This window comes from Hoplias malabaricus, chromosome 16 (genome assembly GCF_029633855.1).
Source record: "Hoplias malabaricus isolate fHopMal1 chromosome 16, fHopMal1.hap1, whole genome shotgun sequence".
Classification (NCBI taxonomy): Eukaryota; Metazoa; Chordata; class Actinopteri; order Characiformes; family Erythrinidae; genus Hoplias; species Hoplias malabaricus.
Genome location: NC_089815.1, coordinates 14,011,539 through 14,039,365, shown reverse-complemented (window position 1 = coordinate 14,039,365; position 27,827 = coordinate 14,011,539). Strand labels below are relative to the sequence as shown.

Below are 27,827 nucleotides of genomic sequence, written 5' to 3'. Positions count from 1 at the left end.
CCCAAGCTCTCCATAAGGAAAATGATGATTTTTACTGCAAAAATACAGTATATATATATATATATATATATATATCTTGTCTAGACCCAATGTCAACGTTTTAGTGTTTTTCTTTACTTTCTATGAGAAACTCGTCTCCTGTCCCTCACCAAGTGGCCATTTATCCCTCAACAAACAGTAAAAACCCTTAGGTTGGTGTGTTTTATTCTAATATACTGATTTTATTTCTGATGTTTACACTTGTTTCTCACCAACTACAGTTTTCCTTTAAATGACTGACGAGAGCTGCACTCTGATTGGCTGTAGATCAAGGCAAACGCCCCCACACCCCCTGCTGCATTTAAATGCCCTCAGTGGGGGAAATGTAACTAGTAAAGACACCCAAGATTTAAAACATGTTTATTGACTTGATTATTGTTTGTGGAGCATGTGGCTGTCAAACAGAACCATTTGAGTCTCTCTCGCTGTGTCTAGGTCTGTTAGGCGCTGAAAACATATGCGCTCTGCTGCGCTTTTTTCCGCCTCCTTGGGTGCACATCTCCATAACTCTGCCTGATTGGTCCAGAGATTTGAATGACATGGCATTGGAAAGCCAAGCACCTAAGCTACGCTGCAGTGACATGGGTCCACGGGGGCCATATTTTAATTATTTTTTGAAAATGTGTACTATTTTTTCAATATTTTCTTTTTTTTTTCTTTTTTTTCAGCCAGTACTTGACAAACATGAGGATTACTCACTTGATGGAGAAGTTTGACTCAGACTTAGTCTCCTTTTGAAGGGGACTATCTAAGGTAACATTGTTCTATGCTAACATTGTGTGTGAGCTGCTTGTGGGCTCTTCTTCAGGCTTCGAGAAACAGCGGTTTTGTCATCAATGAGGAAGTTTGGAATAGCTTTTTGGCTTTAATTCCTTAGTCCTACATTTTAGTGTACATGTTCGTGACCCTGACCGTTCGATTGGTGTATGATATTTACCCTTCAGGGTCTCCAGTTTCCTCCCACAGTCCAAAAACACATGGTGGTTAGGTGAACTGGATTCTGTAATAACGGTCCAGGTGAGAGTGTATGTGAATGAATGTCTGTATGTTTGAGTGAATGTATGTGCCCGGACATACATTGGTGCTATATCCTGGGTGAAACCCTAGTGCCCGATGCAGTCCTCCAGGTGGACTGTCATTCCTGGTTGAGAGTATGCTGTGCGCGTTTGGCTGCCGCTTCTCACCAGTGTGTGTGTGTGTGTGTGTGGATCGAGTGGCGTTCTGAGAAGTGTCGATTGTAAAGCGTCCTTGGGTATCAAGAAAGACGCTATATAAGTGTAACAATAAATAAATAAATAAATCCACTTGGTACATCATTAGCCATCAGCTGCATCCGGAATCCCTTGAGCCAGCCAGGCTCGATAGGACTCTTTCTTCAGCTTGAAAGCCTCCCTCACCCAGAGCGTCCACAACCCGAGTGAGGGGTTTGCCACCACAACAGGCACAGGCAAACTTGCGGCCACAGCTCCGGTTAGCCGCCTCAACACTGAGTCTTAAAAAGTTTAAGAACGTAACAGACAACTGTGTTTCTGATAGAACTGGTGAGCAGGGCATATAACATATACTATATAAATTTATATATATATATATATATATATAAATAATTGATACACATACATGTATTATTACATATACAAGGGATTCCGGATGCAGCTGATGGCTAATGTACCAAGTGGATTTATTTATCGTTACACTTATATAGCGTCTTTCTTGATACCCAAGGACGCTTTACAATCGACACTTCTCAGAACGCCACTCGATGTCAACTTGATGAAGAAGCAATAATATTATTAAAAAAAATAAATAAATAAATAAAAAAAAACACAGCTGTAAGAAACGCTCACCTGGACTCTGAACTTCCACATTGTGCCTACAGGAACCCCTGGTACAGGGCCGTAATGGTTGGAGGGGACAATGGTGCACTGCTTGGTCCGTCCTACACAGGCCATGCCCTAGAGAGACAGAGAGAGAGAACTAAACAACTGAAACTATAAACTAGGAATTTAAACTAGAAAGACTGAGATTTCCAGAAACTGAGGACAACACCGCCTCCCTTGCAGCCCATTAGTGAACTATTACCTTTATGTAAATGAGGCAAAGCAGAGAAAGACTCACGAGTTCTTAGAGAGAGAAAGAGATATATAGCTATAAAATATATCTTTATTACAATGTTAGTTTACATTTTTGTTTGTAATTGTGAGTTATTGGTTAATTTCTCTGCTCTACTTTGGTGCAAATTTCTCTTTTCTTATTGCACCACACAGACAGAAAGATATAGATGTAGTTATATGCATTTCAATCTGTCTGAAATATTTGTAGGAAATTTGGACAGGAACACAAGGCTCAGCAGACCAGTCACAGCTCCTGTGGTCCGCATCACAAAATGCATTGTTACATTTCTCGGGAGGTGCGCGTCAGGCTACGCCATAGGGTCCACCGCTACGCGTAGGCTATTGCATAGGTTTGAACTGGGTTTCAATCTTTTTGGCCAAGACCCAAGGCCCACCCCTGCCCCATTTCAGATTGGCTTATTGGACAGTAGGCCAATTGTTGGTGTGGTTGAGAGTGAAATCTGTGCCTCTCACATCCAGAGATTTGACAGATCACCAGGTAAACCTTCAGAAAAGAGTTTCAGAAAGCAGCAGAGAACATCCAAACTTTTCTACTAGCCATTTTTCCCCTATATCAGCTGAGCCATCTTCCTCTGTGCAATTACAAAAATATTTACCGTCAGCTTCACAAATTACTATTATTATAATATACTATAATATTTACTGAATTAGCATAGCATCAATGCTAATCAGTGCCAAACATGCTTCAGAAAAACAGGTCAAATATTTCACTCACTCATCACAAAATGAAGCCTTTCCTTCTCAGGAAGCTGAAATGCATGAAAGTGCCATCTTGGAGCTCAGTGTGAAAACACAGCAATGTGCTTCTGTTTATATGACTAAAATGGGCATGTCCACACATTTTACAGTCAATCCTCTAATAAGCATGGCCAGATTAGCATGCCATCATCAAGAATGTGAATGTGTGGGCCATCAAGGGTCACAGTCTGAGTCTCAGAGAGACGTACCTCACTACTTATTGTTCTATAAATACAAGCTTAAGCATTTCTTTTCAACCTTCATATATTTGAAAATTAGGTTTCTGGGGTATAAATATTAGGTTTATTATGTTTCCAGGACAAAACCTCGCTGCATTGCACTAATGTTTAGGCACAAGTTCTGATTTATGCCACTCATGGGAGCACAGACTCCAGATAGTTAAACACTGCAACTAAACCATGCACCCCCACACACAAACATACAGAAAATCCAGCCCACAGAAGAACATGGGAGTTCAGCAGTGTTTCAGATGGTCTCTGGGGAACAAAAAGCTGCTACAAACAATACTAGCTGTTCATCTTCCTTGCTCTACAACCATGACAACGGCATTCTGACGTTAACACTTCAGTAAAACATGCTAATAGAAAAAGTTCTGATTCAAAATCTGATGCGGTGTTGCAGTCCGTCAGTGTCCGTCAACTCTGTATGAAACTGTTAATGTGTGTTTGTTTTTTTTTTTGTTTTTTTTAAAAATGGGACTTTTTGAAAACACCTTTAGGTACAAAAAGACAAAAGCATAAAAAAACAAAGCATGTCTGATCTTAAGCAGATGTGTAATGTAGTCTAAGAAAATGAACACTAACATAATATGCATTACTACAACTCCCTAGCACTTAATGCTTTTGAACACACACATACCTTCCCCCAATCTCTCTGGCTAGAGGAGCTGGCAGATGCCATCTTTGATTTCTTCTTGCTTTCCTTCAGCTTCTCTCCAGCCAGGACGACTTCACTTGCATCATTCCGGCACTCTGGACAGTACCTGCATATTTAAAAAAATCATAATAAATAAATAAATAAATAAATAAGGGACACATTGCTCGCTAGCTATGCTCGCTAATCTGCTAACCAAGGCCACAGAGTATACACAATTTAACCAGTTTGAGTGGAAGTGCTCTAATTTCAGGCACAAAGTGACAAAATGAACTGTGGCATCACTTCGCTTCATTGTGTCATTTTATATGACTGACTTTTAGGCTTCATTTGCACAAAGATTTATGTTGATGAGTCTGAATATGGGTGGACTGGGAAGAGAACTGTTTTTCCTGCTGAAGAGCCTGAATGTGGTGGAGCATTGCTTTTATTAATAACTACATTTACCAAAAAAAAAAAAATAAAAAAAAAAAATCTGAAAATTAGAAACTAGGGATGCACTCGTGTTGTGTTTGTTGTTCAGTTGTGTTTAATTAATTGCTGTCTGTCTGGGGACCTAGTTTCTAGTTTCAGCTCTCATTGTTGTTAGCTGTGGCTGATGTTGACTGAAGGAGTTTGTCACATTTTCCGGATGGTGCTTTGCTAACACTGGAGCTAGCTGCTCCTGATTCAGCCGAGGACAGCGTCCAGGATCCAGTGCTTGGCTGTGGGATGGGTTTCTGCCGCTGCTCCGGGGAGCACATGCTGTTTATATGTATTTCCTCTTACTGTGGCTATGGCCCTAGAGACTCAATGGTCCATTTATATCTAACGGCATGGTAAAACTGCTACTATTTATAAATTAGAGTCAATCATGGGACACATTTAAAACCAGTGACTTGGTGCTAGTGATCTACCGTTATAGGTTTTTTGATGGCTGATGCCGATTTTTAAATGGCAGTAGTGGCCGATGGCAGATATTCCCATTCCTCAGGCAGCAAATAAACTAGAGGTATTTTCATGATCTATTTTTACAGAAAACCCTTCAAATTTGTAAAATAAACTAATTTAGAGGTCCTGAAATATATATGAAGTGGTCAAAAGCTTATGGGGAGAAAAAAAAAACAAAAAAAAAAAAAAACAAAGTAGGCGCTTGTCTAGACCCAATGTCAACATTTTAGTGTTTTTCTTCACCAAACAGTAAAAACCCTTAGGTATGGTGTGTTTTATTCTAATATACTGATTTTATTTCTGATGTTTCTCACCAACTACAGTTTTCCTTTAAATGACTGACATGTTAAAAGGAGAGAGCTGCACTCTGATTGGCTGTAGAGCAAGGCAACCTCCCCCACACCCCCTGATGCATTTAAATGTCCTCAGTGGGGGAAATGTAACTAGTAAAAGACACCTAAGCTTTGAAACATGTTTATTGACTTGATTATTGTTTGTGAAGCTTGTGGCTGTCAAACAACCATTTGAGTATCTCTCGCGGTGTCTGGGTCTGAAAATGTGTACGATTAGCATTTGTTGTTCTAGAACCTGAACATAGTTCTCTGCATTAATAGTGCCTTTCCAGACACGCAAGCTGCCCATGCCACAAGCACTCATGCAACCCCATACCATCAGTGATGCAGGCTTCTGAACGGAGCGTTCATAACAACTTGGGTTATCCTTGTCCTCTCTGGTCCGGATGACATGGCGTCCCACTGTTCCATAAAGAACTTCAAATCGTGACTCATCTGACCACAGAACAGTTTTCCATTTTGCCACACTCCATTTTAAAAGACCCCTGGCCCAGTACAAACGTCTGAGCTTGTGGAGCTTGCTTAGAAATGGCTTCCTCTTTGCACAGCTGGCAATGGCGGATGGCACAGTGAATTGTGTTAACTGACAATGCTTTCTGGAAGTATTCCTGAGCCCATTCTGTTATTTCCTTGACAGTGGCATTCCTGTTTGAGGTGCAGTGACGTTTAAAAGCCCGGAGATTATGAGCATTCAGTAGAGTGTTACGGCCTTGACCTTTACGCACTGCAATTGTTCCAGATTCTCTGAATCTTTTGATGATGTTATGCACGGTTGATAATGATAACTTAAAAGTCTTTGCTATTTTACGCTGGGTAATACCATTCTGGTAATGCTACACTATCTTTCTGCACAACAATTGTGGAATTGGTGATCCTCTTACCATCTTGGCTTCAGAGAGACACTGACACTCTGAAAAGCCCTTTTCATACCCAATCATGTTGTCAATTGACCTAATTAGTGTTAATTGGTCTTCCAGCTGTTCATTACATGCTCAATTTCCTTTTTCCCCCCACTTGTTACCTTTGATGACACTTAAATTTTGAAACATTTAAACTTTAAAATGTCACATTTACTCAGATTAAACTTTTGATCTGTCATCCATGTTCTATTACGAATAAAATATTAACATTTGCCATCTCCACATCATTGCATTCAGTTTTTATTCACAATTTGTTTAGTGTTCCAACTTTTTTGGAATCCAGTTTGTACTTGAGATATACTGACAGATATAGCAATGAGTGATATTTTTTTATAGGCACCGCTGACCAACGAGCAAAATAAGAGGCTAAATAACGATTTCTAGGTTACAACTATCAACTCAGTCGTTTGTGACAGCAGATTGAGTGTATGTTACAAAGAGCAGTCAGTAACAAATAGTGAGAACTGAAGAGGAGAAAATAATTCATACCATTTTTCTAATGATGCAGCTACAGGTTGGAGGCTTGTTCTCCTGTACTTGTGCTCAATGATGTCTGTCTGTCGATCACTACTTGGTGCTACACACTGGACGCTATTCACATTAATTTTATATTATTTTTGTGTTGTTTTGTACTCTTCACATTGCTAAGTTTTTTGATGTTCTTTATACTGTGTATTGTTGTAAACACTTTGGGTTTTTCAAATTTGTTATATAAATGAAATGCATTATTATTTATTGTTTGTATGCTTACAATTTTTGATTACTGATTGTATTTGACCAAGGTCTTCGTTTATTCTCAGGTTCAGGTGCTAGATTTGTGGATTTCTTTTTACACTAAATATTTAAGAATAAAATTGATTACCGTTTGTGTGCTTGACAAAGTAAATCTACCAATTTCCATTTTTGGCTGACATTTATTTCAATCTATTTTAAGAAGTTTGCCAAGGACCTGCACAACTGTTAATTTCAGTGACTAATAAATAGCATTTCACTATGTGTGTGAAATTTATATTTTGTTAATATTTTTGTTAGTAATGTTTCAGTCAATCCTTATGCCTTAAGTCTCTTCCACAAGGTGAGGTATATCGTTTATTAATTCAACAAATGGTATTGGATCGGTAATCGACCTATACGCAAAGTATATGTATCCAGATGGTGCATCCCTATTAAAAATTGAATACATACTCAACAAACAAATATCTGAATACCCGAATACTTGGGGCTAGCCCTATTGTTCAGAAAATCAGTGCCTATTTTAAAATTATGTCATTGTGTAAGGGCGCAGTGTACAAAATTAAACTAGAGCTTTGTGGAGGTGTTCTAATTTGAGGTGTAAAGCTGACAAAACGAACTGTAGCTTTGCCATGCTTTGTTGCAAGTAGGTTGCTGAATATCTGAATCTCAATTATAAACTGAATTCTTACCCAATGAACAAATATCCAAATAGCAGAATATTTGGGGCTAGCCATAGTACAATTGACTTTTGCATTTAAAACATTCATGGCAGTGTATGAAAGCATGAGCACACAAAAAAAATCTTGACAAGAACAAGCATGAATACTCAGGATGTACCTATTCTAGAAGTATTGTCTGTCCTCCAGACCCATCCTCTGATGGGTCTTCTTAAAAGGAACAGTTTTATAGTTTTTTTCCCCCTTTAAAATTAGAGTTTCTAAATGATTGTGATGTTATACAGAGCTGTAATAAGGAGAAGAGCCTCTGTCTGCTACGCTGGGTCCTTTTCTGGTTTACTGGATTAAGCAACTTCTGAATCAGAGGATAGAGGGCTCTCACCAACCCCCCCCCCAAAAAATAAATTAATTAATTAAAAAAAAAAATTTTAAAAATCAAAATAATTTTTTTTTTTTTAAAAATGCGTGACACTGACAAATCTCACAGGTGACACAATCTCACAGAATCTAGCTTGGTACGGATGGCATTATGGCAGCAAGAGCCAAGGAGAAGAGAGGGTGAGAGAGCAGCCGTACCAGAACTGGACAGAATTTAGACAGTATAGTGTTCTGTAAAACAGACATGAGGATGCAAGATGGAGTAGTAAGTAACTTGCATTGTAAGTCTCATGTGTTGTGTTAGTTAGTGATAAGTTTTGTTCACAAGAGTGTTATAAATCAGGATGAGAGTTACTGTGTAGTGCAAAGCCAGGATTGTGCCGCTGCTAGCTTTAGCCGGAATAGCACACTTTTTCACTTCGATTCAACATAGATCTTGGTAACAGGTGCTTTTCTGTAGTTGCTGTGTTGATGAAATGGCAAGAGCTACACTTTGAGAGATACTGATGAATGAGAGCCATTGGTAGCATCTGCTAACTTTAGCCAGATTAGCTCACTTTTTAGCAATGGACATTGATTCTGGTAAAAAGTGCAAATACAAAAGAATTGTTTCAAACAGACAGTGTGAAAAAACTACTTACCTAAAAAGGATGTATTTGTTCAAGACAGCTCAGACTACATGGGCAAAAGACACTTCCAAACCAAAAACAATTTCAACCAAAATAATAAGCAAACATCCTTACCAGTCCTCATCATCTGGGATGGAGGTGAGGGGTGGGTTGAGGCAGTAAGTGTGGAATGCCATATCACACTCATCACACAGCAGCTGCTTTTCTGGGTCCTGCTTCACACCACACACATGGCAGTTACACCAGCGACAGTTCTTTTTAAGGTCATCTCTGCAGTGTTTACACTCCGGCCCATTGGACCCTCAAAACAGGAAAGGGAAAAAAGTAAAAAAAAGGGGGAGATAAGAAAATTCCATGACCAAACATAAGCCCACAGAGACAGTCACCCAATGTGGGGCTGGATTCTGGAGCTGCGACACCACCTGTTGTGCTACTGTGCCACCCAACATTCCCATTTGTTTTTTTGTTAATTTCTTTAGGAGATTAAGATACATTCACAATGCACTTCATGCACAGAAGAACTGCCTGTAGACAGAAGGGGTCACAAGACCTATTACCCCATGAATTTAAGCATGTTGCAACACAATGGATAACATGACTGCCCTGCACATTCACAGTTTTGGAAGAAATAAGGTCAAGACTTTGAACAGCATGTCTGAATTATTGTGCCCTAGATCACCTACAAGCTTTAAGTATAACAGCAACTGACTTCAAAAGGAATCCAAATAAGAGACATACACAATGCTTATTACAAAATAAATCTTTAAAAAAAATTAACACACTAAACAGAAATCTATTTTTGTAAACCAGGTGAAACAAGAACTTTAAAACTCACTTTTAAGAGGACTGTGTGAAGCATTTGGAACTGCATCAGAGCTCCCAGACTCTTCAATCTTGTAGATTTCATTAACAAACATGATCCGACAGTCATTGAGAGAGTCACCAGCATCCCTAAACAGATCAGTATGATCATAATGTACTTTAAAAACAATGTGTCTATATATAAAATCAAATGTTCTCTAATCCATACACTAATCAATTGTGTTTTACTAATAAGCTTTACCTACCCAAGCAATATTCTGCCATAGATCTCTCGCTGTGTGCGCGCCTCCCTTTTTCTCTGGATCTGGGCATCATACCAGTAGCCTCGTTCTTTAGGGTCATCTGGATTGTAGTTCACCATAACAATCATGCCTTTTTCCAGCTGGTGCCACTGGTACACAGTGCGGGCTCGTGGGCGCACGTCCTTAGCCAACAGCTGCACGATCCCATTCTCTGGGTAACTGCAGAAGACAAACTTCAATAATGACTTCAAGTATCCTTCATAGATTCACTTTATAAAAGTCAAATTTAATGAAAAGGCCATTTCTCTTTTCAGCAAAATAGACACATCTACAGAACATAGGACTTACAATTGGTCTATCTTTACACGAATGAAAAAATATATACAGAATAAACTCACTCTTCATATTTGATATGATAGCGTATCTCCTCATTGTCCATTTCCATGTCTCCTGCTTCAGTGCTCTTTGAAGACTTTGTGACATTCACAATCTGAGCCTCAAACCAAGCTCCCATGTTCAAGTCTCGAGCATCAACAAATTCATTTATCTATAAAACATTTAATCAAAATCAAATTATAATACAGGCAAATCAAACCTAAATTTGACTGTTAATGTTTAACTGATATTTCAAAAAGAGTAAAAGTTTTTTTCTCTCTCATTTTCACTTAATCAAAGAAACTACAGAGCACCATGTATTTAAGCAGAGCCTCAAAGGTACAGTGACACCATTACTTCAAGCAATGATTTTGTTTTTTAAATTTTAACATGGTTATGTGACAGATTACTGTATTAAAAGTCAGCTTTTAACCTGTTTTGACACCCAGGAGGTGCAACGATACACAAATGTGTGTTTGGTAGATTATTTATTTATTGTAACAACGCTTCTTGGAAGCATGTCTTATACCGCTGGAAAGCCTGTTAATTTCCCTTTTAAATGGTGCCACATTTGTAAGGAACATACATTTGTGGGATGGGCAATAGGGCTGGCCATGTGGGTTGTACCCATGAAAAATTTGCCAAATCTTCTCTGCCGACTCTACTAGCCCATCCTGTGGTTAAACAAATGTACATCCAGTCAGTGTAACTTACGAATAGAAATAGAAAATTCATTAATTATATAAAAAACACCATATACAGATAAAATATTAGGCCCTGTAGAGAAGAAATGCCAACAAAGTTACACAGTGGAAACAGGGTGCATCAATAAGATTAAGTTGATGCACATGGAATCTTGTCCTTACATGTCTACTGATGCCATTACCTAGAATGTTATAGAAATGCACGAAAAATTCAGTATTTAAGGTGTCCCCTTCGATATCTTGTTTGCCTATCAATCCAATAAATGAAGCAAGACAACCCAACATGTTTTGGGGGCTGCCCAAACATAGGACTCAATAAGCCACTTAGAAATGGCTCCATTTCGGATGTCAGACTTGACACTTGTACAAGGGCAGGCTTTGAACTCTGCTACTGTTTAAATTACTGAAATCTGTATCATTTCTGCTAGAGCTGGGCAATATGGTCAAAAATGTTATCACGATAAGTTTTTCTATATTGATCGATCTCAATATTTATCAAAATATTTTTTGTCACACTGTTACAAAGAACATCCTTCTAAAAAAGTACACATTTTCAAAAAAAATTTAAATATGATCCCTTACACTCAGTTTTCCAACTACATGTCAATCAAGTCTGTAGACCAATCAGGGGCAGAGTTATGGCGATGCGCACCCAAGGAGGAGGGACAAACAATAGAACGCATGTTTTTAGCGTCTAATAGACCCAGACACCGCGAGAAAGACTCAAACGGTTCTATTTGGCAGCCACAAGCTCCACAAACAATAATCAAGTCAATAAACATGTTTTGAAAGCTTAGATGTCTTTCACCAGTTACATTTCCCCCCACTGAGGACATTTAAATGCAGCAGGGGTGTGGGGGAGGTTGCCTTGCTCTACAGCCAATCAGAGTGCAGCTCTCGTCTTTTAACATGTCAGTCATTTAAAAGGAACACTGTACTCGGTGGAAACAAGTGTAAACATCAGAAATAAACTCGGTACATCAGAATAAAACACACCATACCTAAGGGTTTTTACTATTTGGTGAGGGTAAATGGCAACTTGGTGACAGACCGGAGACGAGTTTCTCATAGAAAGTAAAGAAAAACACTAAGATGTTGACATTTGATCTAGACAAGATATATATACACTGTATTTTTGCAGTAAAAATAATAATTTTCCTTATGGAGAGCTTGGGGTCTAAAGAGACACTTGGAGAGGCCATCTGTCCACTGTCTGCTCCAGCTTGAATAACTTAAAATCAGTAGGCGGTATCAACTCCAAATTTTACCTGATGAAAGTAGACCCCTGGAGACAATAAAAAAAAAAAATAAAAAAAAAAATAAAAAGTAATGGACTCATGAAATCTTCAGTTTATTGTAACTAACATTTTTTTCTTTCAAAAATAAGCACCTACATTTTTTTGTGGTTTTCATAACCTTTTGACCACTTCATATATATTTCAGGACATCTAAAAGGTTTCTTTTACAAATTTGAAATTATTCACTGCCTGAGGTATGGGAATATCGGCTTTACATATTGGCCATCGGCCACTACTGCTGTCCAAAAATCGGCAATCAAAAAACCCATATCGGTCAATCACACTTCTGTGAAATTACCTGCTGTTGTGCAAATAGAACAAACAGGTGGTGACCCCAGACCACTTCTCTGTTCTCATCCTTTTGTATTTTGTCAGGGCTCTCACCCCTAGAGTTAGCTTGAGGCAGTGTCTACAACCCACAGAAGTTCCTCAGGTAGTGCAACTCATCCAGGATGGTAAATCAATGCAGAACTGTGGCAAGAAGGTTTGCTGTGTCTGTCAGCACAGTGTCCAAAGCATGGAGGAGTTGCCAGAAGGGGAGAGTGCAACAACCCAGCAGCAGGATCACTGCCTCCTTCTTTGTGCAAGGAGGAACAGTGCCAGAGCCCTGCAAAATGACCTCCAGCAGGCCACTAATTATGTTTGCTCTATGCAGACACAAGCACAAAGAAATTAGAAAACAAGATTCTGCATCTCTAAAGGTGGTGATATGGTGCAAAAAAAGAAAAAAAAAGAATCCAAATGTTGAAAAATAGCAAGAAATAATCGAGATGAGAATATTCCTCTATTCCTTCTCCACAGGTAGGTAACGTTGACATTTTTGGGGATGTTGCCCCATATTGATGCCAGCATTGTCATTACCATTATTGCCTTAACCTCCATTACTTCCATCAGTACTAACATAACTACTATAGCATAATAACAGATGCAGTTCTCTCTGGTTGTTTACATTCAGAAGCCCTGCGTCTTTTAAAGTAAAAGGGCTGTTTGTACATGGCCAAAGTTTAACTGGTCTGCAAGTTTTTATTCACTGTTGGAATTACCGCAATGGAATTTTACCAAGGCTCAACAGGCACATGGACCACTCCCAGTGAGGAATACAATGACAGCAGAGGGATCTTTAAACTGTGTAACCTGGTAAGCAGTCTGTACATGTCAATGAGGGACTCCCTCTGTTTGGAAGCCCTTTTCAGACTTTTGTTTCAAAAAAGGTTCAGTGTGTCTTGCGAGTTCCAGGGAGGCTGGTTCAGAGTACATCCCCTCTGAACAACCAGTAATGACATTTCTTCATATATATTCCATGCGCAAGTTCATGCGTGCAGTCACATTTTTTTCTTGGACGTTTGTCATCATGTCACAAGGCAAAGTTAAAAATCTTACCGCAACAAGTATGCTGCATTTCTGCACATCTCCAAACAAGCAATGTGGTGGTCAAAGGAACCATAACTGAGTAATTTGCAGTTTCACTGTACTGACCAGGAAGAACTTAGACTTCCATGGCTTAAGGCCACAGGAAATGTGTCAACTTGTAGTAAAAGGGTATAAAATGTCAGGTCTTATTTCAGCAAGTGGGAAAAGACTCACCTTAGCATTACAGAAAAATAATTCTTGCATTTATAGGGTTACAAATACACATTCATTTTACTGTATATTTTACCACAATATCTGAGCATCCTCTAAACAGTCTGCTCTTCCAAAGGACAATACATTTTTAATAACCATTAGGTCCAAAACACATCAGATGTCCATTATATTAACAAATAATGGCCAGTTCTGAAATAACTCTGATATATTTACACATCACTCACCTTAAAAAAGCCAAAGCCTGGATCAATGAGTTCCAATTGGGCACAGGCTCCACTGCTCTGACCTTCACATTCTCCATGAGTAGAGCACTTATCTGACTCGCTCTGACCAGAACCACAGCCAGAGTCTGAGTCTGAGAGCTCCCCCTCCTTGTCCTTAGGCAGAGACACAGGGGGCAGGGTCCGAACAAGTAGCTGAACAATGTCGTTCAGTCCCACGTTGTAGTCAAAAATGGTGTGACCATCCTCCATCTGTTTTTATTTTAAACAATAAATAAATCAATAAAGCCAAACTGCAATCAGAAAAGTCTCACTCACACACTAAGTTGCATCACATTGTTTGTCTCCGATATTACTGTTCAATTTATTTTATATTACGTATATTCTGTAAACATCTAAATACATTTCCACATACAAGTTCAGCCCAGATGAATGAAAGTTAATTTTGATAACTGCTTCGCTCTCTGCCTACCAGTCTCTCAAAACATAAATGTGAAAAACCACATCTTAAAACTTGAGCTGTTCTGATACATAAAACCCATTCACAAGTAAGGATCTGTCCACTGCTTAAGCCCCACCTGCATTATTCTGAAAGAAAGCAAACAGATGTCTAGTCTTGAACTTCCTTGAAAGACAGGTAATAAGACACCCGATACAGAATAAGTCTCAAATACATGGAACCAATGTGTTTTAACAAACCTGTTTCCCTCTGTAGAACAGTCTCTGTCTCTCTGGCTCCACATGAAAGAGCTCCATAATTTTTACTCTCAATTCATCCACCTTGGTAAGTTTAGACAGGGAGTCTACCCGGTGGGTCTCCTTGCCATCCATGGTGCGCACCTGAATCCACATTGTTGCAGCCCTACAGCAACACAGGGAGGGACAATGAGACAAACACAGGTTTCAACCCATAACTTGGACGCATTCCAGTCCATTTAAAATAAACGTAGAAATGAATATTTCTACACAAGAACTTTTAAGAAGCCTCAGATTTTGATTAACTAAATTTGATATAAACATTGTCAAAGAGATGTATTAACTCATCCAGCTCTGAATTCTCATAGCCCTTTAGAGCAAAGTCTATATCTCAAGTTGGACCGTTTTCTCAAATTGCTCTATTTAAGGTTACTAGCCACCACCCCCCAGCAGTCTAAGTGCAGGAGAATCTCATGTTTCTCCGCATAATAGAATTCAAAGTTTTTCCCACTCTTTCTACAGGTCAGGTGGGCGTCTAAAACAAAGATATGACATCAATGTCTTCTTGAGAGAACGTTAAGTTAAACATGTGTTTATTTGGAGAGTCTCTGCACAGGTAAACAAGCTTTGTTGACAACTTTAGCGAAAGCCCTCCTGTGTGCGGAAACGCGGTCTAGCGCCACACTCCGGCTGTTAGAAGTATAGAAGTGAACAACAGGCTCACAAATGTTATGTGCAGATTAGTACAGATAGTTTAACTTGAACATTAAACGTGTTCCTTTGTTCATTTTTATCCAATCCCATTGAGCTTATAAAAAAGTCGTATGTATTAAATTATATGGATAACTGTGTTGTTTGGTAAGATTAAAAAAAATAAATAAAAGTAAAATTTTTGGTTAAATACTGGTTGACCGTTGCGTGACCTACTTTAGTTTAATCGAAAACGATAGAAGCTTCAGAAACTACCTCATACTTGGCTGTCTTTCAAAAATATTTCCCGTTCCACCTTAAATTACCCAGAAGTTCCATTCTGGCGCCAGGCGCCGCAATGTGACTTTTCCATCATTTAAGGTGGAACTGAAAATTCGAGAAAGACACTTTCGAGTATGGAGCCAGCTTCAGTATAGTCATAAACGTATGTTTTTGCATAGTTTTAAAAGATGCATTAGGAAAACAAACAGCACAAATCGTAAGACTGTGGGTTAAGGCACAAAATGCGAGAAAGCAACACTTCAAATTAATGTAAAAAAAAATCGTCGAAAAACATAACATAGGGCTTCACCGTGCGTTCGTTTACATAGTTTACTCACCTCAGTTTACGTCCTCGGAAACAGGAAAAAAAAGTGAATTTAATATAGTACAAATGAGCCTAGTTCAAAGAAACAGCTCTTAATAACGTCCTCTTCTTAAAAGATTCACAACTCCAATCAATAAAATCGTTGTAGAGTGGTTGTCTCTCCTATTGGCTTCCACGTGTTAAAACCCGCAGACTGATTGGCTCAAACGCCTGTCTATCACAAGTCTGACCGGAGCTTATGCTCAGCGCGCGAAATTGAGGTCTCGTGTTAGCGCACGCTAACCCGCGAGAGTATGCTAATGAGTTTTTTTCCTCACAGGGACTGGCGTGTTTGAGGGGTACACTTTATTGTTCAGTTGTCGGTTATTGTAACCCACTCGATAAAATAACATTGTTTATATAATAGGATAATAAATAAGTATTCACTGGCAAAGTATCTGTGAATGGGTGATGTGTGCTTTGTAGTGATTGGCGGGAGTAAGACAAAAGTCACGTGCAACATAAAAGTGGGAGGTCTTACAAGTGGGTATTTCACAAACCAGAGCTGTGTCCGAAATGCCCCATACTCACTTAGTAGTGTAGTCTTATAGGGAACTGAATTCAGAAGGTTAGTGAACAATTTCCGACACTACATTATCATTCCTTTGTGACGGTAAATTCCGTTGCCTTATAACTAGTGTTGCCACATGTGATTTTCCCGGGATTGTTCTCTTTTTTTTACTGTCTGTCCCGGAAAACTTATCTTCCTTCTCGGGACGTCTATTGTCCAGACTTGGCAACCCTACTTATAACGTCATGACAGCATTCCACTAGAATCACTTAGTCACAGGACAAAAGGTTAATTATGTTGTTTCAAAAAGTATTTAATAAATATCTTGCATTGAAAATGACTGTGGGTTATTATGTGTTCCGAATTTTCCGAACAACGCCGACTTCTCAATACAGGACTGAAGTGTACTTGTGCATGGCATCACCCATCATTTTGAGATGCCAGTTCACCTACCAATGTCTTTTTGGACCTTGGGAGGAAACCGGAGCTCCCGAGAAAATCCACGCAGACACGTGGACATGGCATCATCCAACACCCAACTGATCCCCAGGTGCTGGGTATGGATGTGCTGCTGCTCTTTGATCACTGTGTGCTGTGTGTATATGTTTGTTTGTTTGTTTGTTTTAATACAATGACAACCATTCCACGACTATTGAAGTTTTGAGGATTTTAGGACACTTTGAGGTCTTTATTTCAAAGTCATTTAGCTTTATAGAAGTTAAATTAATATCCTCATGTGAACAAGCCAAAGGCAACAGTGGCAAGGAAAAACTCCCTCATAGCTGGAGAACAATATGGGGACCAAGACTCACAAGGGACCCACCCTTTATAAACAATTATAAACAATACAAATTTAACAATTTTTATAATTATTATATATAATTAGTGGACCTGTAACTTAATATAATCCAGAATTCATGGTTTGTTCAGGGGGTGGCATGGTGTCACAATAAGCAGTATTGCTGTCACACTGTCCCCAGGTTAATGGGGTTGTAGCTTGAAGCCCTGCTCCAGATGATTGTCTGTGAGGAGTTTGATGTGTTCTCCCAGTGTCCGTGTGGATTTCCTCAGGTGCTCCGGTTTTCTCCCACGGTACAAAACACTGGTAGGTGAGTTTGCTTCTCAAACGTGTCCATAGATGTGTGAGTGAATATGTGAGTGTGTGTTTCCGTGCCATACACTGGTGCTCCCTCCAGGGTGTGTTCCCGCCCTGCGTTCAGCAATTCCAGGTAGGCTCTGGATCGACATCCCTGAACTGTGTAAGTGGTTACTGACAATGCATGAATGCTCTGTTCATAGATGATTTAAGGCTATTACAGCAGGGACTTTACTTCAATGCTAATGTTGTTAACAATACAATCATAAAATTTAAAAGCATTAAATATAGACTTTAAATTAGATATATATTCCATTATTCCAGTTCCCTTTTAATAGCCTACCATATTGAAAATCCATCAGCCTGCTGGGCCCTGTTAAATTTGCCCCACAGTCTGTTGCAATCCTCCACATTAGTACCTTTGGTTTATTGTACATCTACTGTATAAATTCCTTAATTCTCTTTTGTAATACAAATTCTGTTAAATCCTACATATTACATTATTATAAATGTTTACATTTACAAATAGATGAAAAGAATAATAGTATGATAAGCTGTAAGTAATATATTGTCTATATAATAATAATACTACTACTAATAATAATAATAATAATAATAATCTGTCATATAAATGCCATTACAGTTCCAATGCCTATTCCATGTTTTAAATATACAATTCATAAATGTTCTTCTATTTCTATTTTAAGTACCTACTGACACCTTGTGGTCACACTGGAACATTTCGGTGTAAAATAATAGAGAAAGCACGCGTGTTCCTTTACGTGCAAAACGTTTTTTTTTTTTTTTTTTTTACTTGGCCATTTTTTTAAAAATATGTTGTGTATTTCTAAAAGGATACAACTGAGATTATTGTGATTTTAAGCTGTAGGTTGTGGGAAACTTCCTCGGTTCCCTCCTCTCTGACCCAGTGGTGTCAGATTTGTCTTCTTCCTGGTTTTAAAAAGAAGTAGCAGCTTTTTTGCTAAGGTACGTTTAATTATATTTTAATTACAATATATTGCAGATTTCATACATATTTTGTGTTTGTTTGTTTTGTTTTACATTCACAGAGAAATGTTATTGATACTGACAATGCTGCATTATTACCTTTACCTCTATGACATTACTGTATTCAGAAAGGCAGGGCTAAGTCCTTACACATAGGCCGTCTAAACAATAGCATACTATTCTTAAAAATCTTAAAAACCAGTATAGTGACAGTAAATTGTGCGCCAGTGTTATTCATTTGTGTAACGCATCAGTTGTAACAGGATTGTACGATTAAATTACCCCAATATATTCGTCGTTTATTTGTATGATATATTCACTCCAAAAAAATAAATCTCATTTTATACAAAAGAAAGGAAAATAATATGACATAACCATTCGTATGGCTTAATTGGAAGACGAGTCAGTTATAAACTGACACAAAGTTAAAAAGATATGAATTAGGCTTTGCTTTGATTCCACTTTTATGTTTTTGAATAAGATTTTGTGTCCACAATTGAATAAAGGAATGAAAATTTACGTGTAATTAATTAAATAATTGAGTTGCTATAGCATTGTCTAAGATAGCTGTGTACCATATGATTTATGATGGTCAGCTGAATATTAGTCTATATAACTTTTTTCTGTGACAAGATGAATACATGAATATCCTTTATATATTGATATTTTGTAAAGAGTGAGCAATAGCAGTTGTTAGCATAGTACTGCCTGTTCACTAAAATCAGTAATAACCACTATGGACAAATTTAAGATATATACTATTCGAATATACTACAAAACCCATTTCCAGAGAAGTTATATAAAAAATAATATATATTTAATTGTAAATAATACAAATATAATATTTAAAATGTTAAACTTGAAACACTTTATTGTCTTTTGAAAAAAATATTTGCAGATTTTTAATGTGATGCCAGCAACACATTCCCAAAAAGTTGTGATGAGGCAACAAAAGAGTGATAAAATTGTGTAATGCTATGAAAAAATAAACTTATTGTTATGTTATGTTAACTGGCTTGTGTAGTTATATGCTCTAAGATGCCAAAGAGTTAAAATACATCACATGATTATGTATATATTATATATAATTCTCATGTGTTTGCTCATAGATTGAGTGCAGGATGTAATATCCTAGCTTCTCGACTCCTTAACTTCATCACATAGCACATTATGGTGGAAGCGTAAAAGTGGGTTAACCAACGATACTGGCAGACTGCATTCTCATAACACTCATAACGATCTGCACCAAGCCATCTGAGGAAAAAACACAGGTTATGGTAACCTTTTCTCTGTGAAATCTAACACTGTAGAGTGAACAAAATGTCCAAGCCTGCACCTTGCACTGAAATGGCGTCACACAGCTACACACAGGAGAGAACACAACCCTAAAACCTCCATTCACTTGAAAACATACCAGATAATACCAAATTAAAACAGGCATATCCCAAACAGAATCAGCAGTTTCAGTGGAACAGCGATGCTCATCCTAAAGATGATGTGAATCCATTCATATACCCACCACAAAAATGCAGTATACATATTAAAGATGAACTCAAGAAAGATATTAACAAGGCTGTTGAGCAAGCTATTTTGCGAAAGTTGAAAAACATACAGATTGATGCCCCAGCACTTCATTTAGCACCAAAACCGATAGATCCTTGCGCATATGTTTAGATCCACAGAAATTAAAGCTAGTTTGAAGAGATGTCTGCACCAAATTCCAACCGTTGAAGAGCCCAATCCAAAATTTACAAATGCAAATGTATTCAGCAAACTTGATGCAAAAGCATTATTGGCTAATATGCCTTGATGAAAAGTTACAACATTCCATACCCCATTCAGAAGATACTGCTGGAAAGGCTTGCCATTTGGACTGAGTGTTTCTCAAGACATTTTCCAAGCAAATATGGATCAGATATTTGGAGATGGAGAAAACAAGGAAGACTGTGACAGAAATCTCCTCAACTTGTTGGAGCAAGCAGCTGGGACAGGTCTAGATTTCAGCATTTAAAAGTGCAAAATAAAACAAACAAACATCTCATTTTTTTGCCAATCTTTATACATCAATCCCAACCCCGCCAAGGTCAGACACATCCAAAAAATGTCAACCCAAAAGAAAACAAGGATGATACATAGATTCATGGGGATGTTCAATTGCCTGTCATCCCTGTATATCAAAGTTTGCAGACAAAGTACACACACTGCAAGGATCGTGGCCATGGGACACCAGTTTAGGAGTAACATTGGTACAGGACAGCAGGCTAAAAAATGCATTTGGCTAAAAAACATAGACAGACTGTCAGTCAAAATACAGTAACACTGAACATGAAGACTAGAGTCATATTCAAAGGCAGAAAAGTGATTATTCCAGACTCCATAGAGAGCTACAGATGGCAATGCTATAATTTCAAGCAACTCCTATTTATAGTGAGCTTCCTTTACATGAAGACATTGGAAGGCAGTTTACCACACACCTGCCAAGCTATGGTAAAGAAGATCAAGAAAAGAAAATCATTGACTACTCTTACAAAGTTATAAAAAAAGACTCAGGGAGGCTTAGTTTAAGTAAAGATGGGGCGAGGTTCACCATTTGGTGAAAGAATTGGATAATAGTAAAGGACTTGGGGATTTCATCTTCTATGGAACCTTATATCATTAAAATATTCAGGGAGTTCAGAAGAATCTCTAAATGCAATGAACAAGCCCCAAAACCAATATTGGCTGGCTATGGTTTTCAGGCCCTAAGGTGGCACTGAATTAAACACAGACAGGTTTCTGTAGGGGCTTAGAAACACTTAACAAAACCATAATATTTAATCACAGTTCCTCCCTGTATTAAAAATGCAGGTTAAAATTCACAAATGCAAAGAAGAAGCTATATAAAAACAGTATTCAGAAAAGGGTAGAGGGAAATGGAGAGGGACAATCCAGCTTGTTATAAGTGCACAATTCAAAAGCCAGCATCCATGATGGTATTGGAGTGCATTACTGCATATGGAATAGGTGGGTCCTGGGGTTGTGGATTCAAGCCCCACTCAGGGTGACTGTGGAGTTTGGTATGTTCTCCCCTTGTCCATGTGGGTGCCCTCTGGGTACTCTGGTCTCCTCCCATGGTCCAAAATACCACATGGAGGTGATTGGCTACTCAAAAGTGTTCAAAGATTTGATTGTCTGAGTGACCCTGAACTGGATAAGCGGTTACAGACGAATGAATGAATGAATAAGTGTGTGTGAGTGTTAATCTCTTTAGGTCCACAGCTTTTATGTTTAAAAATAATCACACATTTTATGTGCACTCCCATTCTAGTTCTCTCTGATTTTCTTATGGAACCATGTTACAGTGGATGTGTAAATTTAATAATGAAATCAAAAATTATATTTTTTGTTTCAGATTTTTTGCCATGGATGAATAAAGATCACTTTCCTGTACATGATAATCAGCGGAAACAACACAAAATGCATCTCAAACGTAATGATAGTCCAGGGATCAATTTATTTTCACTTAGGACAATATGGCAGAAGGGAGCAGGCCTCTGGAGGAGAAGACGCTAACTCTAGGATCAGAACCTAACACAAACATTAATTTTGTCTCTAATATTTGCTCTTAAATTCTCTTTTAAATCCTGGACATAACATACATTTCAGAGAAGCTGGAGCTCCTAATGAGCATCAGGCCATGGGTAGTTCCAACCAGCCATTTAGCAGAAATCCTATTATGTTTGAAGATGACACTGACACCGCAGTTAAAATGTCCTCTGGGAATACATCAGACAGATTATTCTCAGGACTTGGAGGACCTAGACTTGCTGCTGGACATCAGAACATGGTTAGCTCCAAACAGCCATTTAGCAGGAATGCTAGCATATTAAGTGCTGAGGCTAGCCCAGTGAATCTTGATGACAGTTACCCATCTTCTCTGCGCTCCAGCTCAACCTGCACTTCTTACAGCCTTGAAATTAGCTTGTCCACAGCCGATGCTGAGAAAGAATCAAAACCACTATCTGTGCAGAAAATTTCAGAAAGTAGAAATGACCAAAATCAAGTAATAAATCCCTCAGTGCACCCTGGAATAATGAAATTAGCTGATAGTTCTGATAGACCTCCTAGTCTAAATCCTCTGCAAAGACATGACCAGTCAGTAAATTTATCTGCTGCTAAGTTTGGTTACTGTTCAAATTTGCCTGGAAACTGTCAGATTATATCATCAAAAAATGGAGAATCTGCTGTGGAAAAGGATTTTTCATCCATCACTCACAGCACTGGAAATCCAGGGGTGCAAGCAGTTTGCAAGTTAGCATATCAGTCATCAAAAGCTGCTTCGGTGCAGAACATGGAACAAATGGAGCATTTCAACGAACAAAAGAAAAGGACAGAGAATGAGGAGGGTGCATTTTATGGTTTTGTAATATTACATGCTCCAGAAGATATCGAAGAAGCTTCAAGAATAAAGACCAGGCTGGAGGGAATATCATCAACTCCCGGAGCCACTTTCGCTGAGGATTTTGCTGAACCTGGACAATCCTCTTTCAGATGTGTGGAGGATGCCATAAACAATTCAGCCTACATCATGCTGCTACTAACACCAAACTTCAACACTCGCTTGAATGAGATGAATACAGATTCTGCCCTTATGAACTCCATAGAGAAACCTCACAAATACAACACTGTCATCCCACTGCTGCCTCGTGACAACAGCTTGACTGCCACTGAACTACATATGGCGTTGAGAACCAAAATCCCAATGAAAGAAAAAGACAAAACATTTGAGATCATGGCAAGGAAGGTTCTGGATCCAGAAAAGATACAGAATCAGAAGAAAATCTGGAAGCAGGAACAGCTTATCAGAAAGCAGCAAGAGATGCAACAGCAGCTACAGGAAGAAAACATCCGCCATAGGGACTTAATCCGAGAGTCCACAAAGGTCAGTGAACTACAGCAACAGAGGACACAGCTCCTAATGCAACAGCAACGTTTTCCACAGTCGCATGCCCCACAACTACAATCATACCAGACCTTTTCTGGAGGAACTGCACCATTTGGTCCAGTGCCTCCACAATGGCAGAATCCACTAACCCCACAATACTGTGGTACTAGGTGGCACCAGCCGCCATCTAACATCCACATTCAGAATGCTAAGTACATCATGATTGGCAATGACACCTCCATGACTGTTGGCAGTGGTGAAAACAACTCTGGAGACGAGGACTGCTTATGAAATATGGTTAATGCATGGTTGAGAAGACAGACCAGTTTGATACACATGTATAATGTCTGTATATCTGGATAGTATCTGTATAATTATATATAATTTTTTTCCAGTATGGTTTCAAACAATGAGATTCAATAATGATTCAATGATTTGATTTTTTTTGTGTTAGAAAACAGAACAAAATCCTCCTGTGCTGCATTACCACAAAATAAATAACACTTAATTCAACACCATATGTAAAAGTGACTTATTTGAGAGTACGCAAGTCAATAGCATAACCCTTAACTTCCTAAATGTTGTCTCTGATAGGCTACACCCAAATGTCCAATTTAGATTTTATTTCTGTAGTTTCATTGAAAGGTGACGAAGATGAGCAGCTTGTAGAGCAATGTTTAATTTAATGTATTTTCTAATTTCCAGAAGATTTTTCTGATATTTTGTCTAATTCTGACTTTGTCATATCACTTTTTTATGGGTATAGATAAAAAGGGTAGGGATATTCTTGCTGTTAACTATGCACCTGTGTATGCATCATGGCTGCCTCGAGTATGCTGTATTGGTTTGGTTCGAATGTTTTGAACGTCCTTAGAAAATAAAGGCTATGCATATAAAAGGTGCAGTACTCAAAGGGGCAAGGGCAGTGTAGGTAATCAAAAGCATCACAATGGTGAAAAGTTTTAAAAAAGGCGGTGTCAGAGCCAAATCGTCATTTACTTGCCTCTTTCTTTGGTATGCCCTATAGTGGAAGCCTCCAGTTACAAACGTAGCACATAAGCAAGTATGTGAACAGTTGCATTGATGGCGCAGATGGTCTACGCGAACGCATGGCCAAACAGCAAGTATATTTCTACCCTAAGAGTTTCACCTCCTGTGAAACTTTTAGGTGAATGTAGTCTGTTGCAAATTGAACTTAGTATATAATCGTCATATCCTCTGGAAAGGACTTTCCATGCACTTTTTTTTCTTAAGACTACAGCTGCTTAATGTAACATTGAGCTGTATCATTGTCATGCAGGATGTGAGGGAGACAATATATGGAAACACATGGAAGCATATGCTTATGTGAACATTTCATTAAATGCAGATATTTACTGACAATCACAGTTCTCCCTCTGCATCCACACTGCATAGTGTAGGATATAACTGTTTCTGCACTAAAATGGTACATTGTATATTGAATAATAAAAACATTTATTTACAATATAAGCATTACGTCCCTCTTTCTAAAATTCAATGCAATATCCACTCTCAGAAAAAAGGTTTGGTACAGGTACATTATTGGTCACTAAATTTACAAACAGTTTAAATATACCTTTAAAAGGTAAAACTGGTTTTAGATTCCAATTGTGATCCCTAAATGTACATTACATTACAGGTACTACAGAAGGAGAGGTGAATTTATGTAATGTTTCAATATAGAAATTTGTTAAATGAAAGAACATAAGTCCTGGAAATTAAATGGGGCATATGAAATCAAAACAACATTAAAATCTACAAGATACTGAAGGGTACCACCACAGTAACAGTCTTTCTGACAGTGTCTGAATGTAGTTGTATTACAGAAGTGCATTTGTTAGGGAGTAGGGTACTATTTGGCTCTGGTTTACACCAACAGTCCAAAAACTTGTGTTGGTAGGTAGTTTGGCTGCTCATCATGTTCCTACGTTATGGACTGTGCCCAGTGATTACAGCCAGTCTTTGGATCCACCTGAATTGCTTGATCCTTTACAAACAATGAAGGAATTAATAAATATAAGTGATGAAACATAAACCCCAGATAACATTTTTTTCTGGTTTACGTCTCTTGAAAAGAACTGAAAACAAACATTTTGATTTATTCCTAGAATTTCGACTTCCGTTTTATCTGGTAATATGTCATTATTCTAATAATCTATTATAGGTGTCAGGACTGGGCGGACTGACGGAGGTGGACACACGCTATAGCACAGGATAATTTGTATTTACACAAAAGATAACAAATCAAAGACACGATACTTAGAGTAATACTTAGAGTAAGACTTGGACAGAGGACCGATATAGAGATAGCTAGACTGAGAGACAGATACTTAACAGACTAGAGAGAGAGAGAGGGAATTACTGACAGACTAGAGAGAGAGAAGGAAGTGCTAACTGATTAGAGAAAGGGAGAAATGCTCAAGAAAACAGACGGGAGAGAAACAGACAAACCAAGCACAGGGAAGGAACAGACCAATCAGACAGACAAAGGGAAGCAAAGCAAGGAACAGACAAGACAAACTGACTTGAGAAAGAAGAGCAATGTCCAACAAAAGGGCACTAAGACAAGGGAACTTAAATACACACCACAGACAAGGAACACATGGGACAAATAACGAGAGGGCAGGACTACAAAGGAGGTAGAAAGAGAGGGTGGGGCTAAGGCGGGACTAGGGCGGAGACAGGAACAATAACAAACAGAGCCATGTGCTTTTCATGGTGGGAAAAAACAGACACAGGAAAGGGCCAAGGCCAATAGGATTGGCTGCATCCTTGCATCTCCCCTAATACAATACTGCTATGGTGTGAAAATCAATAATAATAATTATTATGATAAAGAATGTGTTAATGTTTTTCACATATTCATAAACACAATATGCAATCTGACTAAAATAGACGTATCTGCTGACAATGACTTCTAAATGGTATTTCAGTAGTCTTAAGTGTAACTTGTAAATGAGGCGCGGCGGTAGCCATACCACCAGCAGTATGTCAGAATGTCACCGCTGCAAGAGGGCAGCGACCGTGTTTTGGTGGAGACAGGTAACATTACAAATGTACACAAATTGAACACAAAGAGCAAACATTATACAGCCCGGAAACATCACTTCAGTAATACCATGGAAATACATACGCTATACTGCTAATTCATGTACATGATGCTGAAATTCCACATTAAATAATATCACCAGAATGTAGCTAACTGCTGTACAATTTAAGGGTAAATGAATAAGCCACATTCAGCGTAATGTAATATAGGTCACAAATTATTACAATAGATATAATATAGGTTGCAAATTATTACAGTATATATAAAGTGAAACCAGCTGGAACCAGAGTATTTGGCAAATTTTTCATGGGCGCAAGCCAAATACTCAGCTCTATTGCTCATCCCACAAATGCATGTTCCTTTCAAATGTGGCACCATTTTAAAGGGAAATTAACATTTTTTTCCAACGGGAAGATTGATTGCCAAGAAGCATTATTACAATAAAGAAATAATCTACCAAACACATTTCCTTACTTTTTTTGCTATGTTTATGTAACAATATAAAATTTTTTGAGGTACTTTAACTATTTGAATGTATTCTTGTTGTCTATTTTAAACAATTTATTTTCATATTTAAGGCCCTCTTTTATTTTAAAATGACTACTTGCCTTAAAATTGCATAAAAATAAGAATATATATATATATATATATTGAAGAATTTCTGGTCTTTTTGGACCGTTCCCAAAGTAATTAAAATTTAGAAGATCTCCAAAAGATCCAAATACACCCTCTCTCCTGAGGGAGGCGTGCTCGTTCCGGAAGTTTCACAAAAACCAGTCGGGTGAAGTTCGAAGCAAATCAAAGTATTTATTTTAATACTGGAACCAGGAGAACTAATACATAAGAAATGCAACCTAGTGCCCTTCCACGCAAAGTTCTGACTCTCGGGATCTGACTCCATAGTTTTATACCCCAAATGACGTATACCCTGCTGGCAAGGCGTTTCTGACTGATTAACATATATTAATATGCATAATTAGACATGTTAGTACTCAGGTTTCTGCGTGCATGTTTCACATGCACCTATGACCCCAAAACACTCATCATGCCCTTCTGACTCTGTAGGTTTTATTACCCACATTCCTTTTCTGTCACCAAGATTCAGAGGGGTCACTAATGGACTTAAGGTCACTGAGATGCCCTAAAGTTCAACTGTCCTAACTAACACTTGGAATTTATACTACAAGCCTAAGTGCAGATCTGTTAAAGATCTAAGAAATTAGAAAGGTGTAAACACTGAGTCAGCATGTCAGTTAGTGTGCAGATTCTAAACTGTTTAAATGCATGTCTAGATACTGGTTAGTCATTCATATGAGTACTTATAAGATACAAGATTTCACACAATTATAATTGCTTAATTTTAACTAATCATTTAAGGATATTTATCCACTAACACAAAGTAATAAAATTATTTTTCACAACAATTCCCCCTTTTGACCTGTCCAACTGACAGGTCAATACATTTAGATAAATGGTAAGCAATTAATGTTAAATTGGTCTGCCTAGGTCACCCCC

At 38.2% G+C, this 27,827-nt stretch overlaps 2 protein-coding genes across 3 annotated transcripts in view; one reads left to right on the top strand and one right to left on the bottom strand.

Annotated features, from left to right (window-relative positions):
• The window catches only part of uhrf1 (ubiquitin-like with PHD and ring finger domains 1), a 32,835-nt gene extending 17,004 nt beyond the window's left edge, over positions 1-15,831 (bottom strand). For both annotated transcript variants that reach the window (XM_066647500.1, XM_066647501.1), the window contains exons 1-9: positions 15,678-15,831; positions 14,371-14,533; positions 13,675-13,923; positions 9,888-10,036; positions 9,493-9,708; positions 9,261-9,376; positions 8,540-8,726; positions 3,789-3,912; positions 1,884-1,991 (exon numbers count right to left, since the gene is read on the bottom strand). In XM_066647500.1, coding sequence (XP_066503597.1) covers positions 1,884-1,991; positions 3,789-3,912; positions 8,540-8,726; positions 9,261-9,376; positions 9,493-9,708; positions 9,888-10,036; positions 13,675-13,923; positions 14,371-14,523 — 1,302 coding nt within the window. In that variant the 5' untranslated portion in view covers positions 14,524-14,533; positions 15,678-15,831. The remainder of the gene's footprint in view (positions 1-1,883; positions 1,992-3,788; positions 3,913-8,539; positions 8,727-9,260; positions 9,377-9,492; positions 9,709-9,887; positions 10,037-13,674; positions 13,924-14,370; positions 14,534-15,677) is intronic.
• Positions 15,832-18,268: 2,437 nt separating this feature from the next.
• Positions 18,269-24,687, top strand: ticam1 (TIR domain containing adaptor molecule 1). The gene is made up of 2 exons (XM_066647752.1): positions 18,269-18,297; positions 21,710-24,687. The coding sequence occupies exon 2, from the start codon at positions 21,995-21,997 to the stop codon at positions 23,531-23,533; it is 1,539 nt and encodes a 512-aa protein (XP_066503849.1). The 5' UTR covers positions 18,269-18,297; positions 21,710-21,994; the 3' UTR covers positions 23,534-24,687.
• The last annotated feature ends 3,140 nt before the right edge of the window (positions 24,688-27,827 follow it).